Consider the following 18,258-nt stretch of genomic DNA (forward strand, 5'->3'; position numbering starts at 1 on the left):
CAATGATCCGATCCCCTCCTAGCCCTGTCACTGATCCGATCCCTCCCTCCCAGACCTGTCACTGATCCGATTCCCCCCCCAGCCCTGTCACTGATCCGATCCCCTCCCAGCCCTGTCACTGATCCGATCCCTCCCTCCCAGACCTGTCACTGATCCGATTCCCCCACCCAGCCCTGTCACTGATTAGATTCCCCCACCCAGCCCTGTCACTGATCCAATCCCCCCCCCCAGCCCTGTCACTGATCCGATTCCCCCAGCCCTGTCACTGATCCGATTCCCCCCAGCCCTGTCACTGATCCGATTCCCCCCAGCCCTGTCACTGATCCCCCCCCAGCACTGTCACTGATCCCCCCCCCAGCACTGTCACTGATCCCCCCCAGCACTGTCACTGATCCCCCCCAACACTGTCACTGATCCCATCCCTCCACCCAGCATGGCCACTGATGCCACCCACCACCAGCACTGCCACTCATCCCATCCCCTCCATACTGCCACTCCTCCCCTCCCTCCATGCCTCCCCTTTCCTCCCTCCCTCCCTCCATGCTGCCTCCCTCCACGCTGCCACTCCTCCCCTCCGTCTACACTGACACTACTCCCTTTTCCTCCCTCCACACTGCCTCCCCTCCCCTCCCTCCACGCTGCCACTCCTCCCATCCCTTGCTCCACGCTGCCACTCCTCCCATCCCCTCGCTCCATGCTGCCAATTCTCCTATATCCCCCCTCTACATTGCCACTTTTCCCATCCCCTCCCTTCATGCTGCCACTCTTCTCATCCCCTCCCTACATGCTGCCACTCTTCCCATTCCCTCCCTCCATGCTGCCACTCTTCCCATCCCCTACCTCCATGCTGCCACTCTTCTCATCCCCTCCCTACATGCTGCCACTCTTCCCATTCCCTCCCTCCATGCTGCCACTCTTCCCATCCCCCTCCCTCCATGCTTCCACTCTTCCCATCCCCCTCCCTCCATGCTTCCACTCTTCCCATCCCCCTCCCTCCATGCTTCCACTCTTCCCATCCCCCTCCCTCCCTCCATGCTGACACTCTTCCCATCCCCTCCCTCCATGCTTCCACTCTTCCCATCCCCTCCCTCCCTCCATGCTGCCACTTTTCCCATCCCCTCCCTCCATGCTGCCACTCTTCCCATCCCCTCCCTCCATGCTTCCACTCTTCCCATCCCCTCCCTCCATGCTGCCACTCTTCCCATCCCCTCCCTCCATGCTGCCACTCTTCCCATCCCCTCCCTCCATGCTGCCACTCTTCCCATCCCCTCCTTCCAAGCTGCCACTCTTCCCATCCCCTCCTTCCAAGCTGCCACTCTTCCCATTCCCTCCCTCCATGCTGCCACTCCTCCCATCCCCTCCCTCCACGCTGCCACTCCTCCCATCCCCTCCCTCCACGCTGCCACTCCTCCCATCCCCTCCCTCCACGCTGCCACTCATCCCATTCCCTCCCTCCACGCTGCCACTCATCCCACTCCCCAAGCACTGCCACTGATCCCATTCAATTCCCCCAAGCACTGCCACTCATCTGTTCCCCCCGCACAGCCACTGATTCCACCTTCCACATATTGTCACTAATCCTATCCTCTCCTGCACTGCCACTGATCCCACCATCCCTCCACACTGCCACTGATCCCATCCAATCCCCCCCAGCACTGCCATTAATTCCACCCCTCCCCAACACTGCCACTAATTCCATCCCCCCAGTACTGCCACTGATCTAATCCCCCTCAGCACTGCCACTCATCCCAACAACCCACCAGCACTACCAGTCATCTCACCCTCCTCTCGTACTGTCACTCATCCTATCCCCCCACACTGCCATTTATTCCATCCTCCCTCCACACTGATCACATCCAATCCCCCCCGACATTCGTTACATCCCCCCCCAGCACTGCCACTGACTCCATCTCCCCAGCAGTGCCACTGACTCCATCTCCCCAGCACTGCCACTGACTCCATCCCCCCAGCACTGCCACTGACTCCATCCCCCCAGCACTGCCACTGACTCCATCCCCCCCAGCACTGCCACTGATTACATCCCCCCCAGCACTGCCACTGATTACATCCCCCCCAGCACTGCCACTCAATTCACACACCCCCTCCCCAACACTGCCACTCAATTCACACCCCCTCCCCAGCACTGCCACTTAATTCATACCCCTCCCCCTCCCTCAGAACTGCCACTCATTCCTTCCCCCCAGCACTGCCACTCAATTCACCCCCCACCCAGTACTGCCACTGATTACACCTCCCCCCTCCCCAGCCACTATTGGGTTAGTGCTAAAAATGTGCAGTAACCTCTAGCAATCAGAGAGCAGTGACTGTAGCAGGCTAAATAGAGCTAAAAAACATTGAGAAACTGGTAGCTGTCATTATTTGTTATTTGGTTTAAATAATAATAAAAAAAAAAAAGGCTGCTCAGTCTAAAATGCCCGGGCCTATTTTTTGTCCCAGTCCGGGCCTGCTAGTAAGTAATAGAAGTAAATGTTTGTTTTACACCCTGCATGGCTGGGCAATAAAGGCTTACATATAAAGAAAGGAATTTAGGACATAAGACCTACTACATGGTAATGAGTGATGTGAGAAATAAAAATTTTAATCAATCTTTTGGTTGTTGCCATATCTCTTGCTTTGACCATAAGTAAAAGTATGGTTTGAACTCCCCCTAATGGTGATTTAGAGAAAATACACGTTATCTTAAAAAAGTGTTGAGCTTCTAATTTGTTTTATTGAGCAGACTTGCGGTTTTATATAGTCAAATGGTTTTTGATGTGGTTTTATGTTGATAGCTGTGCTAGCTGGAAATAACTATGTAACACATTTCTTAGGTGGTTCATAGTGCACTGTCATCTCTTCCCTGCTTATAGGATTAGTGTGAAGATCACTTCACCAAAAATACGTTTTTACTTGTTAGTGGATGATGGAGAGTTTAATCACTAAATAGTTTCTGGTCTCTAGTTCAGTGACCTGTGGCTAAGATTTCTTTCCTTTAGAAATGATTGCAAATGTAGCCCTGCCCCCTTGGGGGTTGCTTGTAGTTGCATGTTCTTCTGTGCCGACTTTACCCTTTGAACTTTCCAGTCCTCCTGACACTCTAGGTTCAGACACATCCGTGTCTTACCTTTAAATAAATTAAATACATTATTTAAATAAATGTAATTAAATAAATACCTTTAAATTAATACATAAATAAATAAATACATTTAATTAATACATGAATTAAATAATAATAATTTAAATAAATTAAATTAATTAAATACCTTTAAATGACAAACTGACACAATGCAGATTGCTTTAACTCTTGAAAAGGGTATTAGTCAACCAATTTCTGGATAAACAGCCAAAACTCGGTTGAAAAAGTCCTTTTGACAATTAGCAATGACAGCTAAATTATACCAATGTACACAATAACAGACAGTATGTAAGTGGATCTCTCAAGAAAGTTATTGATTGCTGTACATAAGACTACTGCTAAGGAGGAACCCCAGGCTGGCCTATACTACATTTATCCTATAGAGAGATGAAGTAATATAAATACCAGTAGCATGTCCCCTTTAAGAGCAATAAAATAGCAGTGTTCAGAATACAAGGCCTTGCAATTATCTTCACCGGCAGTTGGAGCTCAAAGAATCCAAGAATTTCTAGATATGGCACAGTAATAGGCAATCAATGCAGGGCAGCTTGTTCTGACTAGTGATAATCCTCTTAGCAATCCAAGTACATGGTGTCTGTATACAGGGTTTAGAGTGATGTATTAGTGGCTGGTAACTGGATTTTGGGCAAGTGCCCTCTCACCTATCCTAGGAACCTTTAATTGCTTCTTGAAGAACAGTCCAAGTCGATTCTCTGTACTGTAAACAGACTGAGATGTCTGTAATCTGCCGATCCTGTGAGTAACCCACCTCCAATGCGATCAGCGATGCTGCAGGGGGTACTTCTGGTGTAGAGAGTGGCGTCTCTCCCACCTGAGCTGGAGCTGCAGAAGGCTGTGTGTCGCGTGGTAGGCCACATTTCTCTCACACAGCGACAAACACTCAATGGATCCCGGGAATAAAGACAGCATGGGCCTGGTAAGTAGATCCCTTTATAGTATCTCCCACAATTCTCCCCTGAGCAGAAGGCTTGCTGAGAGGTGTAGTCCATGGGTAGCTCTGCAGTTTAGTGATCTCTGCTCAGGAGACTATAGTTACCACAATGCTCTCTTCTAGGCTCAGGAGTATGATGCATGCAATCCGAGCCCAGCACTAGGGGACTATAGAGACAGTCTGGGAAGGTAAAGGACAAGTCTGCAATGTTAGATAACTATAGTCTGCTCCCGGCTACACACAAATTGGATGGGATTTTTAGGGCACCAAAAGCCAACAATCAAATAAAAGTAATTCATTTTTATTAATACAAAAGCCAATAAAGACAGCACATATGGCATTTTCCTAAAATTTAACCACAATGCATGGTAATTTACAATCATTGTTTGTGCAATACATATAGTCCCATAAAAAAAACTGTAGCATCTGACTTTTAAGAAAGAGACACCTACCAGCCTAGGAGTCCAGTGCTGTCTGCACCTGGGTTGGTTCTTTGCCGGTCTTTGGATCCCCGGCACCTTAATTTTGGCCATAGGAGCTGGCTGTGACTTCCTGCTCTCTCACAGCTGGCTACCCACTGTGCATGCGAGTGATCACACTGTGCTGTCAGATTGGTCCATCAGCCTCCTGGGACATGTGATGTGTCTCAGGCAGTTGGGGGAGCCAAACTTACGTTATTCTCGCCTAGGCAAGAATTGAGGAAGTAAAAACAGGTGCCTGCTAGAAAAAGGTACACAACCCCCCCCCCCAAAACAAATAAAAGATAAACTTCAAATGCAGTGGGGAGGGGTGGCTTAGCATGTAGGCAGGTGCTTACAAGTGATGGGGTTGAGTAGATAAGTTCCCCAGGATGTCCAGGGGGGAAGGTGTTACGCCCCCCCCCCCTATGTCGATATAAAAATTAGCAAAGCTCTGCTCTGAGGCCTGTCCAAGGACTGTGGCCTGAATGGGAAGTAGTCAAAAGGAAAATCTGAAAGATGTGACCACTAGCAAAGTGCGAAGTACCTTCTAGGGAAGGTTTCCTGAGCCAGGACTCTTCCACATTATGGACTCTCGCCTTGGGGAAAGGTATGCACTGGACAGCCTGTGTCTAGTTAGTTAGGTTACTGAACTGTTGGACTGTGATATCGAGTGTGTCTAGTAAAGTTTTGTTAACTATTAAAAGCCTGGTCTGAAGTTATGGTGAAAAGGTGCATAGTGGTATATGGCATGTAGAAGAACAAGGCCTGTAAGCACATACTGGGGTGAAGAAGAAGGAATGGAGGGTCATCACAAAGGGTTAACTTGGCAGAGGGCCCGGCGGAAAATAATTCCTATAGGCAACCATGAACTGATGGGAATGTAATAGCAGCCCAACAGCAGAGAGCGGTACCAGGCATGGGTGACGGGTCCTTCGGTAGCGAGGAGGTTGGTGCTCTGACTCCCTCCCTAGCGATCAGTGCCCCAAAAGCAACCGTGTCCCAACCCGCGGTATGGAGACCGCATAGACCTAGCTGCAAGTACTGGAGATTTGTAAGAGTTAACTAGTGCACGCATGAGGTCTGCGATTAGTGCACGGCAGGACCCCATTCTGTCACTGGGAGGGAGGTGGCAGAGAAATGCTGGACTGCTGGAGAGGAACACAGGCTCAGCGGTGTCCCGCTCTAAATTCTACAAATTCAGAAGAGAAGGTGTGCAGTGATATTGGATCGAGTGGTTCACAGGAGGAAGTTGCATGTGCTACACAGCTGCACAACGTGCACGGCTCACTTGTCAGCTGGGGTTCTTCCTTAATGTTGAGGCAACATGACCATGGCCCCACCTGGTCCAGGGCATTGGTGAGTGCATACATGAGAGAGTTACCCCCATGTGCAGGGTGAGTAGGTCCTGCACACAACTGGTACTTTCACATTGAAGGTCTGCTTTAACTAAATAAGGTAGAATATTTCTATATTCCTATTTTGCTTGATCTTCCACTTTCTAGTTTCTTTTTTTTAATATTTGCAAAGTATCCTTTCAAACCTTTGACATCAAACCATTGGAATTTTTTTCCAATTTGTGTAATATATTTTTTAGGAGCAAGTAAATCTAAAGGAATACGATAATAGGCGTTAGATGTGAAAAACCATCCAGGATGGTGGAATGGATTATGTGGCAGCTCTCTGCATGCATTTTCCTAAAGCAGTATCATACAGTATAGTCCACCGAAAGAGATTTATTTTTGTTTTCAGCAAAACTAGAGTTAGACTTTAAAGCAGGCATGTCCAACCTGTGGCCCGGAGGCCGCATGCGGCCCGGAACCGCAGGCAATGCGGCCCACTGCCCCCTGACAATTTTTTTTTTTTGCTGGGGAGAAAGGAAGTCGAGTCGGGAGCATGGCCACAGAGGCAGCCTCGGAGGGGATCATCCACCAGTTGTGTTAAATTAGTGCTGGGGGAGGGGGGCGCGGCAGCACCGGAAGGGTGCGGCGGTGTTTTATCACTTATATACCTTAACTAATAGTATATATTTTATATGCGGCCCGAGAAAATTTCTCTACACTCAATGTGGCCCAAAGAAGCCAAAAGGTTGGACACCCATGCTTTAAAGGCTAAGGTAATTTTCTAAATTCCAGCTTCCTTATATACCAATATACCATGAATACAACTCTGTTACAGAAAATAAAAAACTTTCTCTGTCTTTAAGGACAGGCAGTGACTCGGCCTCCAGTCTCCTGTATAAAACTCCTCTATTACTTTCTGTTATTTGACCCTTAAGACATGAAAACCATTAGAAGGAAGTATGTCACCAGCTGACCTCATAAACGCACATCCTGCACCTACCTACTCCCCCCCCCCCAGGGTATTGCTACCACCCACCTCTGCACTCACATACAATCAATGAACACCATTCCCAATGCATACACCGCCAGAGAATCTTTCTCCTGCAGCACTTTCCCTGCAGGGGCTGCTGGTAACTGGTTCCCCTATTCCTGCACAGCCACCTGAAAAGGTGAACTAAGCCTTTAAAGACACAAAGGGGTTGATTTACTAAAATTAAAGAGTGCAAAATCTGGTGCAGCTCTGCATAGCAACCAATCACCTTCCAGTTTTTTTTTTTTGTCAAAGCTTAATTGAACAAGCTGAAGTTAGAAGCTGATTGGCTGTACAGCGACACCAGATTCTGCACTCTCCAGTTTTAGTAAATCAACCTCACTGTCATTTTGCCCAATAAGGGCAAAGTAACAGAGCCTTTGTAAAGAGTCCCCCGATCCTTTGATACTCATCTTTCTAGCACCCGCTTGAAGCTCCTGCATCCATCATAGCAGACAATACCCAGGGTTTTGTGACATTGATCAGCAAACACCAGTTCTAAGCACTGTCACATATCCAAAGGAAAGATATCATATCTCTTTTTAGCATCAAGCACCAGCTCATACTAGGTAATTTAGTGGCAGCTGCAACAGAATCGGCGTGGAGTGCTGGAAAGGTGAGTGTATCAGGGGTTTTACAGTGTCCCCTAAATAATGAATGGGACAGTGTCTCTTTATTTCATAAAAAAAACAATATTTTTGCAGCTATTCATGAATATCCAAATAGAATAAAATCCAATTTATATAGTTCCAAGAGTTGTTGTAGTAAGTTTAGAGGTAGCTGTGAAATATATTTAGCACTTATTTTGGGATCTGTCCTTGATTCATTGTACTTCTTAATTTCCGGATATCTGAGGTTGGATGGGGCACCAACAATTTGCAAAACATGGTCTGAATCCTGTTTGAGTGTTTCAAACTTGCCCAGTACATTGTAGTCTATATTACACGGATCACACAAATAATGCATAGGTCTCCAGTGTTTATCAAGGCCTTCAGGTTTCTGTTCAACAATGAAATGAACAAACTCTTGAAAGGATACAGATTCTGTTGAATTGGCATGACCTCTGAACTTTGACTTAATTATATTTGCAATTTTGGTTCCATAATAAAAGCCAGTATAATGAAGGAATTTGTCTCTGTACGCTGAGACTATTCTTTGCAGTGGATCTCGAGTAAACATCACTTTGGTGTATGTATCGAAGATTGTTCTTTGCTGGTCAGGAGGATAGTCTGAAAGCTTCTTGAAAAAGGTGTCTTCGTGAACAGCCTCATGTTCAATGTATTCCGCATTGATGCTCATGTTCAGTTTTAGCAGGAACAGTATCCTCTTCCAGTTGGAACAGCCCACTTTGGGCACCTCACAGTAAATTAACTTATGATTTTCATCAATAAAGAGCTGTTTAGCAACAGATGGGTCTACTGTGGTGAATGGGTGGGTCAGATTATTCCAAAGACATACAGACTTTAAAGTGATTTTTCGGTTCCTTTGAGCGATCCACATTTCACTATTATCTGAAGAGGAAAAAGAAAACGCAATGGGGCTTATATACTAAATGCAAACAGACTGTTCACTTTGCAAGGGAACTTTCCTCAAAGCTCTGCTGACTTCCATGATCCAATCACGAGCAAGCAAAAATGCTGCTGTTTTTTTTTTCCCTTGGAGGTGATCAGATATTCATTGTAAAGTGAAATTTCACCATATTCAATAAAGTCTTGGGAAAGTTCCATTGCAATGTGCAACTTCCCTTGCAAAGCAACGAAAAATTATGGAGGGGGCAGGCCAAAAGGGCACCACGCCCCATAAAGTAAACAGAAGGAAGTGAACTATGGTAGTTCTAGGTACCAAAAAGACTGTTTCACACAGAATGTATAAAAACAACTTGCTTTATTATACAAAAGTAGCATAAATATCTCATAAAAATAGTGATGATATCCACTAAACGTTATTAGTATGTATTGTACTTGGATGTAGATTACAAATGATTACAAATGTCTTCACACAGCTCTAGATGAATAGTGGTTTCAACATGTTTGGCAATCAGCTGCATTTGAAAGACACACTAACTTAGCAAACACTTCCACCTGCAGTGGGATCTTGGACACCTCACTAGGTCCCCACAAGGGGAAGAATATGGGCTGCAGGAGGTGAAAGAAGAAAGTGTAATGATACTAAAAATTTCTAGTTTGAACCCTAGCTATGCTTCTGCCTATGTTATGGTATTTGATCTGATCGCGACTTGCTGCCTGACTTGGATGACTTTGCACCAGTCCTGAGTTTCTGTGCCATGGTTATCTCCAGCCTACAGTCCCTCAGATGACTCTCCTGCCTACAGTGACAGTCCACTAGCTGTTTTCTATTCCTGTTGTTGTCACTCAGTGCTGCAGAATTCCTGGCTGGTATCCCTGTGTCCAGTCTCATGTTCACCATCTCCTGTGGGGAAGCTGCTCAGCACTGACCAGTTCAGATAGACCTGTCTATCTGTACCAGCTGCTGGAAAGACCTACAGTATGAGGCACTTATGCCAGTTCATGCCCTTTGCCCACTTGTTCGCTATACCAGGGACCCTGAGCCAGAGGAGGCCACCCCCCCCCCCCCCGTCTGTTCAGGCTCCTCTACCAGGTTTGCACCTGTGTGTTGTGGTAACACCTCGATACGAAGTGCCATGTGTGTGCTGGGTGGGTAGGCATGTGATAAAATGAAGCAGGCATACATTTTATCTCAATGCAGTGCATTATAACATGAAGTAATGTGTCACAGCATAAATCAAGCACTGCGATGCATCGTAATAAGGCACCGGAGCACATGTGAGTGTGATGCTATTCCGGGTTTGTGGGCACAGAAACCAGACAGAAAGCATCAAGCTGCTCCTTCAGAGCTAAGCACTATACATGCATTTACAAAATAATCAAACCAAAAATGCTCATGTATGTCGCCATATATGAGACAGGTAAACGACACATATACGTAGCTGCATGAAGTCGCTAAAAATGTGCACAGCACCAATTATGAAGGGAAAATTGCACCTCAGCAGTACCCTGAAAAATATCCCCTTTTGTCTAGAATTCCTCCCTAAAATAGCAGAGCTCTTCCTGTGCCTACAGCCTCATATCTGTATACATGCAGTACCTCAAAGGTGCTGCTGCCTGTGACTGACTCAGGAGATTTGGAGTGATATTTGGGGTTGTCACTACTATACTGCTCAGTGTTCCCCTTGCTGGATAGAAAGTTGAAGTACAAGGATCTTGCGCTTCTTTATTATGTGGATCTTTGATATCCTCGTAATTATTCATCCATCAGTCATTAGGTCACAACAAGTCATCATGGGGGCAGCTCAGAAACAAAGCTCCATCTCTACCAAGATGTCTAGTAGTTAGTCATGGGGAAAAAAAATCAGCTTCACAAAGACCACAGGCAATATTGGTGACTAGTCATTTGCCCTCTGCCTGCCATTTTTATGAGCATAACCTCCACAAATTGGGTCATCTGCCTTAAAGTATAGCTAAAGGCAAACTTTTTTTTTTTGTTTTGGATAGAGGGGAGAGGGATTAGAACACCTGTCAGTTTTTATTGCTGTCTGTGCCCTCATTAAGGAGATTTCCCCTCTCTATGTGTCCCGTTTACCATTCTTATTGAAAGTGAAAGTAAATGAAAATCCCACATTTTGGGTTGTTCCCAGAAAAGTAATAGGGGGGAAAACTTCCAATGAAGACACTAGTATTTAATTAATTATATGGTGTGATAATTGTGATCATCCTCTCTCCAATTGCCTATACAAAGCCCCATCTTTCTCTTAGTATTTTGTTGAACACACTAGTTCTGGTGACCTGTTTTTCCCTCACTTCCTGTTTGGCTATGTGACAGGAAGTGAAGGAAAGTCTCAGCAATGGGACACAGATGGCGAAAAAAAATTGACAGGGGTTATAACCCTCCCTTGCTCAATCCGAAATGAAAAAAAAAAGTATTGCCTTGAGCTGGGCTTTAAAGAAAAAAATTCTTACCATAGTTTTAGCCTGGGTTCACACTATTGCGAACACAGACATCGCATGTGATTCACACTGCATTGCTGTGCAGATCACATGCGATGTCTGTGCAATGCAAATTCATCCATACAGTTGTATGGCTGAACTCACATTGGATTTGCACAAAAAAGATGCAGGAACCTTTTTTTTCCTGCACTGGAAAGGGGTGCATGCGATCCGATTCTTGGCCAAATTTACAGTTTGAACTGGGATCTGCGAACCGATCTGGAGGCGTCATTAACTTTGTATTGATACCCAACAGTTCGCAGAGGGCAGTGTGAACTGCCTGCGAGAGAGATGTGATGCGGGAACCGGCACTGGAATCGTGCTGGTTCCTGCATCTCAATAGTGTGAACCCAGGCTCAAGGTTTCTTGCCAACATCCTCTCCTCAGCTTCTTCCAGGTGGCAGTCTTCAGTCATCCAGATTGGCTGACATGGGAGGACATGACTTTACTCCTGTGCTTGTGCAGGAGTGCAGTCATTCCGGGAAACAGACAGTGCGCTGCAATGTACACTGAGCTGTTCATGCAATCCATGTATGGCCATCTTTAGTGTTGCTCAATTCCCACTTCTAAGACAATATGAATGAAATTTGTCTGGTCTCTGCTGAACTGGCCGGGTTTCGATCCATGTATGGTAGGCTTAATAAAAGCAGACTTTTTAGCCCTAAAGCACTCTGAGGCTGGGTTTACACTGTGCAATGCAGCTTGCAGCAAGGGGTCCACTGCGCCCCTGTTCACCGTTTCAGGTTAGAATTTGGTCCGAATTTTTCGGCGGAATTCGGACTTGAAACAAAACAGAAAATGCACAGGACCCTTCTGTTCCATTGAGAGCCAGTCACAGTCTCCTGACATGCAAACTAGATGTGGGGAAACCCACATCCAATTCGTACCAGTGTGAACCCAGCCTCATTGAATAGGTGGCAGGTAGCAGGACTTAAGCCAGGCATAGACAGATCGAAATTTGGCCAGTCAGCAGGAATTTTTATTTGCCTATGGGCAGGATGGTTGAACTAAAGTTGATCTTTCAATCGACTTCAGAACAACCAGCCTGTTGGGTTGGGCATAATGTATGGCCTGCCTTAGCAGTAAAGTCATTGTATTCTGTTGACTGAGAAATTTCCCGCTGTCAGAATACAATAGTGCAGTAGGATGGACCCCCCCCATCAACACTGACCTGTGGTTGAAGGAAAGAAAATTGCATAATGTATGGCCTGCCGTAGCTGTAAAGTTAAAGAAGTAAAGCCACAATTTTATGCTTACAGTTAGTAACAGGAAAGCGTTTACAGGCCCTGACTATGGTACCCTTTAGCCCATTCTCCTAAAAACTTATGTTGCACTTCATTTGTATAATACTTACATTGGTGTCCGGAAACAGGAATTAACAAGGATGTGAAATTCATAAAATAAGTGATAAATAGTCCCAAAAGCAAAATAGAAAACAATGCAATGAAGCAAAATGTTTTTGATGTTCTGCGCAACATCTTAAGTTCTTACATGACCTAAAAGGAAGAAAAGAAAGAAATAAACTTTTAAGATCCTGTAATATGTATTTAAGGGAAGTTATCATATTTTTAGTGTATACATCGGGGGTGTCAAACTTAATTTAATTGTGGGCAACATCAGCATTACAGTTGCCCTCCAAGGGCTGTTTGTATCCTATCTGTAAGACCAGATGTTCAGAGCACTGCCCCCCCCTTACATCAGATTTAATTCCCCCCATCAGTAGTCAAGAGTCCCCCAGCCTTCCTTACATTACAGTGCACCCCCCCCTCCTTACCATGCACTGCAGCCAGAAAGAATCTGGGGGTGGAGCTGGGAAGCAGAAAGTGAAGGGTCTGGAGAAGGACCAGAGGAGGGCTGAAGTCTGCTAAATCGCGAGACCAATGGAGGCGGAGATGACTGGGTGCTGCAGCTGCACTGGGAGGCACAGGATCTGTAAGAGGAGTTCTGTCCTCCTCTCTGCTGCCGATTGCTAAGACTGGGAAGGGGGGGCAGAGATTGGCTTCTCTACCGCTAAACAGAGAAGCACAGGATCTGGCGGAGGAGGTCTGTCCTCCTCTCTGCTGCCGTCTGCTGAAACAAGGGGGGCAGAAACAAGGGCATTGTCGCAGCTGCAGGAGAGGTGCAAGGGCAACATAAAATTGCCTGAAGTGCAAATTCAGCCCACGGGCCTTCGTGGTGTACACCATTTTTGTTAAAGTTATTGAGCTTTGATGTAAGTAATCTCAGGGGAAAAATACTGTTTGATTGGCGGGTTCTCAGATAGGGTTATAAAACTGCTAGAACATTATAGTGCAAGATATCTTCATTACACTTCATTGGTTTTATTCGGTCTCAACAGATTGAAACAGTTTGGCTGACTTTTTCAAAATTGGATATCCAACCCATAGGTCTTAATTATTAAAAACACCTATCCCCGGCAACCCTTAGACACGAGTGGATGACACATTTTGCCATTTAATTTCAATCTCCCTCTCTCCATAAAAGACATATAAGAGACTTCATACTATACCTGTAGTAAGAATGATTCAACATACCACAAAAAAACCTGAGGGACTGTCCACATCTATTCTCATATAAATGATAGTAAAGTCCTCATCCTAGGACTTGTGATATCCTAATATGGGACAAACCCTCTCTACCCCATCCACAACCTCCCTAGACACAATCATATGTGTCTCTTTGTCACCCCTGATTTTATTATATAATACTGACTGCTGTATAATTAACATGTATGTAAATATATGGACAATAATATCTAGTTTCACTAATTTACTGCATTATGATATATTACTAATGTGCCAATCCTTTCCTCATAAAAGGCCTCTACTTTCGCACCCGGCACACAAAGCCCCAGTATATGAAAATCTGGGGCCGCAAGAGCATAGGAGGGCTTTTACATCCATCCCCTCCTCTTTGATCCCCTTTGGGAATCCAGCTCCGCACTCTGTGTCGCCGGTGCTTTGTACATACACAGCCGATCAGCCCTACCTAGGTGCGCGCACAGCAAGGACAGCGCATCCGCACCAGGGACATGAATGCGTGACGGCCGTAACAACGTAGGATCAGTACTGCGCAGTACTGAACAGTATAAAACGCCGGGGAACGAAGCAGAGTGCCAGTTCCCTCTTGGAGAGGGAGAAGAGCACAACTGGGGAAGCGCTGCCTACCTGGACCAAAAAGCTGCCTCAAAAGTGAGTCTTTTCTTCAAAAACAAGCCAGCAAACTCCCCTTCTGCAAGGGAGAAGTTTTCCACCTTGAGCTGCTTGAGATGTTTGTTTTTTCAAATAAAACAATTCTTTCACTCTGCTTAAATGGTCACTATTTCTGACCAGAGCATAGCAAGCTGCAGGAATCCTCCAGCAAGGCTGTTAATACTCTGCGGTACTTTCAGAGCAGATATTAGCTCTTGGACCACATACTAATTATAAATATATTACTCCTAGAAGCAGCCCCCTTAGTTCTTTTTGTGAAGTTAGGACCAGAGGAAAAGGTCTCCATACACGGATAAGGCAAAAATACTATGTAAGTGTATCCTTGTAAACACCACCCCAATGGATTTTTTCCCTTGGCTGAGTAGGTTATTTAATTCATTTTCTGTTATAATTCAAGATATGGTGATATCCTTGATAAAGGCACCTAATCAGAAAAGCGTTGGATATTACGAATGTTTTCTCTGTTCCATCCAAAGACTTGTGTTCAAGCACGGAACACAGAGAAATATATTACTAAAGTCCCCATGTCACAATTGTCACAATATTCTAACCTTTAATCACCTCTTCACACCAAAGGGCCTCTAGCTCTGCACACATACATATGTGTATTGTTTCAAAAACGTATTTCAAAATAAATTGTTTTATTTAAAACTTAAGATTATACCCATTTTTTTTTGCCCAAAAATCCCGCTCTTCTTTGGTTTGAGGCACCAAAAAATTCCCAATCAGATATTTTGTCACATTCCCAAAAAATATGAGTGAAGGAGCCTGGAGAAGGGCAACCTCTGAATCAATCAGGTGGAAATGATGGGGAATTGCATGTAATTTAGTTGGTGTTAGGTACCATCTGGTAATACGTTTAATTGGGGTTTCCCGTATTGTGAGGGATCTGGTACATTTTCTAAGGTTCTTAATGCTATCATACCAGTCCTCCACCGAAAGACGAGGAATACATTCTTCTTCCCACTTCAGCATAGGGAGTCTTTCATTTGAAGATTTATTAACCAGGTTATTGTATATTTCAGAAATTAGACCTTTCCCTCTTTGGTTCTGTAGACAGATTTTTTCATAGAAAGTGGGTGGGTCTATAATTGTTACTTGAAATTGAGTTTGATAGAAATGTCTAATTTGTAAAAAATTACAGAGTTCGTTATTTGGTAATTGATATCTGGATCAAAGTGATGCAAATGAGGTGAAAGTAGAATTAAGAGTAAGTTTATGAAGTGTTGTTAAATCTTTGCTAATCCATGGGGTGAAAATATCTCTATCATGTAAACCTGGGAGAAATTTTGTGTCTCCTAAGTATGATGCATTGGGAGGGGTTTTTGAAGTTAATTTGTATTTATTCCTATATAGTCTCCACAATGATAATGATTGAGAAACAAAGTGTTTGCATGAGGATATCATATTTATTGGGATATTTTTGGACCATAATATACCTGAAATGTTATATGGAAGAATAGAGTTCTCTTCAAATTTAACCCATGGAATTTTTGAATTGGGTATGTGCCATTGAGCTATTTGAGAGAAGCGTGAGGCTAGATAGTATAGCAAGAAGTCTGGTAAACCTAAACCCCCTTTATGTTGTAATGTATATAATACCGTTTTAGAGAAACGAGGAAGAGAGTTAGCCCAGACAAACATTTTAACTTCTTTTTGAAATTTTGTTATGTACATTTTATTTAATCTAATGGGGATGGCTCTAAATAGATTTCAGAAGGATTGTCATTTTTATTGCAGTTATCCTACCTAAAAATGAGAATATGATATGATTTCCATAATTTGAGAGTTCTTCCTATTTTTAATAACTGTGTGTAGTTTTTGGAGAATAAAAATTTAACATCCGGAGTGAGATGGATCCCTAAGTATGAAATTGAGTTCATTGACAAAGAAAAGTTAAGAGTTTTTAAGAGTGCTGAACTGAGAGACAGGTATATATTTTGGCATTCCTATTGATTTTGAAATATTAACTGATAGACCAGCTACAGAAGAGAATTTTTTGAAGCCTGTTTAGCAAATTAGGTAAGGAGGTGATAGGTTGAGAAATAAAAGGCATGTCATCAGCGTACATGATTAGTTTATATGTTTTGTTAGATGAGGTATAACCTTTAATATCTGGGTTTGATAGAATGGTTGTGGCCAAGGGTTCTATGGCTAGTGCTAAGAGGAGGGGGGGGGGGGGGAGAGGACAACTTTGTCTGGTACCTCTACTAACTTTAAAAAAGTCAGAGTTGCAACCTGGTATACAGATTCTAGTTCGAGGGTTATTATATAATGCTTGAAAAGCATGTAGGAGTTCACCATGAAGACCATATCTTGGGAGAATTGTATTTAGGTATTCCCAGGAAACACTATCAAATGCATTGTTAATATCCAGGCTTAGAAGAAGTAGTGAATTGGATTTTGCATTCGCATCCTAAATAATTTTAGTCGCGAGGCGAATATTATCCGTGATTTGACGTCCTGGAATCAGTAGCGGCTGGTGCTCAAAATTTGGGGGGGGGGGGCGCAAAAAGAAAAAATGTAATAGGTATGGCTTTGCATCATGTTATTTACAGCCAAAAACGTAAATGTATTTTATGTGATAGAGCAGCACAAAATTGTGAAGTGGAAGGAAAATGGAAGAAAAATGACAATGCAGATCTCTAGAGGGGGGTCAGTGATTAGATAATCTGCAGACCATAAATCTAGATGGGACAGATAGATAGAAGAGAACTATATTGTGCCTATCTATTTATATGTTCGGAAGATTATCCCCATCACTTACCCCTCTACAGATCTGCAGAACATTGCTCTGTCCCATCTAGATTTATGGTCTGCAGATTATCTAATCACACAGACCCTTCTACAGATAGAAGAGAACTATATTGTGTCTATCTGTAGAATGGTCTGTGTGATTAGATAATCTGCAGACCATAAATCTAGATGGGACAGAGCAATGTTCTGCAGCTCTGTAGAGGGGGATATTCTGCCAAAAATATAAATGGAAGAATTATATTCTGCAGATCTCTAGAGGAGTAATTTGATGGGTAATCTGCAAAACAGAGATATAGATTGGTCTGAGCAATGTTCTGCAGATTAAAAAAAAAATGGTTCAGTTATGGTATAGGCAGCAGAACATATATTTAGGTGGGACAGAGCAATGCTCATGCAGGGGTCATTGATGAAGAAATAATCAGAATATATCTGTCAGTGATCAGATTCTGGCTTCCTCTGGTTCCAGATCAATGACTCGGAACATATTGAAGCAGAGAGTCAGATTGAGAGCCTTGGCATGGTGTCACTGTGGACTCAACATCAAACACACACACATCATATGGCTGCAGCATTGGTAGTTTTCAGCGATGGATGGGGGGAGCAGAATAATGGCCGTTTAATAATGTGAGAGAGGACATGTGAGTCAGGGGATGCAGAGATAGGAAAGCCTTGGGTAAACAGTCAATTGTGGAACTACAAATCTCAGTATTCCCTGTGAGTCAGGAGATGCAGAGGTGATTTGTAGTAGATTTGGGAATTTTTAGATTTGGGAAATGTAGTGGTAGGGAAACTGGGAGCACAGAGTCATTTGTGGAACTACAAGTCTCAGTATATCTTGGGACTCAGGGGCTGATGGAGGCAAGCTGTGTCTTGTAGTTCCAGGTAATTTCATGGTTTTGTTGTTCCTTGACAAATATTCAGAGGTTAGCAGGGTAGACTTGCTCTTGTAGTATACACAGAAAGCTATGTAACAGGGCATGCTTAGTCTTGCAGTTCCACTGAATCTTTTCAATTGGTAACAACAAGGCATGATTAGTCCTGCAGCCCCTAAAACGTATTTCAGAAATTGTATGCAGAAGCCTATAATGCCCTATAGCTTGGGTATAAAGACTAGCTAGAGTTTATACCTCAAATTATAGGTTTGGAGGGCATGCTGGGCTTTCTAGTTTTACAGCAAGCTTAGAATCTTGCATAAAATCTAGCATAAAACATGTGCTTATGTTATAGCTATAGAAGCTATTATAATACAGAGGTGTATAGGCCAGTGTGTGAGTTCTCCTAGGATAGGTAACATATTGGCCAGGAATACAGGGCCGGATTAAGAGAATTATGGGCCTGGTGCTGA

The 18,258-nt window shown here is 44.1% G+C and overlaps 1 protein-coding gene across 2 annotated transcripts in view; it reads right to left on the reverse strand.

The window, feature by feature from the left end:
• Positions 1–7,620: 7,620 nt before the first annotated feature.
• Positions 7,621–18,258, reverse strand: part of LOC309569262 (carbohydrate sulfotransferase 9-like) — a 31,186-nt gene continuing 20,548 nt past the window's right edge. The window contains exons 1-3 of one of the 2 annotated variants that reach the window (XM_082275022.1): positions 12,719–12,740; positions 12,299–12,440; positions 7,621–8,430 (exon numbers count right to left, since the gene is read on the reverse strand). In XM_082275022.1, coding sequence (XP_082131148.1) covers positions 7,628–8,430; positions 12,299–12,422 — 927 coding nt within the window. In that variant the 5' untranslated portion in view covers positions 12,423–12,440; positions 12,719–12,740 and the 3' untranslated portion in view covers positions 7,621–7,627. Of the gene's footprint in view, positions 8,431–12,298; positions 12,441–12,718; positions 12,741–18,258 lie in introns of those variants that run through there. The other variant, XM_082275021.1, reaches the window with a different exon arrangement.

This window comes from Pelophylax lessonae, assembly GCF_965119305.1.
Source record: "Pelophylax lessonae genome assembly, chromosome: 13".
Classification (NCBI taxonomy): Eukaryota; Metazoa; Chordata; class Amphibia; order Anura; family Ranidae; genus Pelophylax; species Pelophylax lessonae.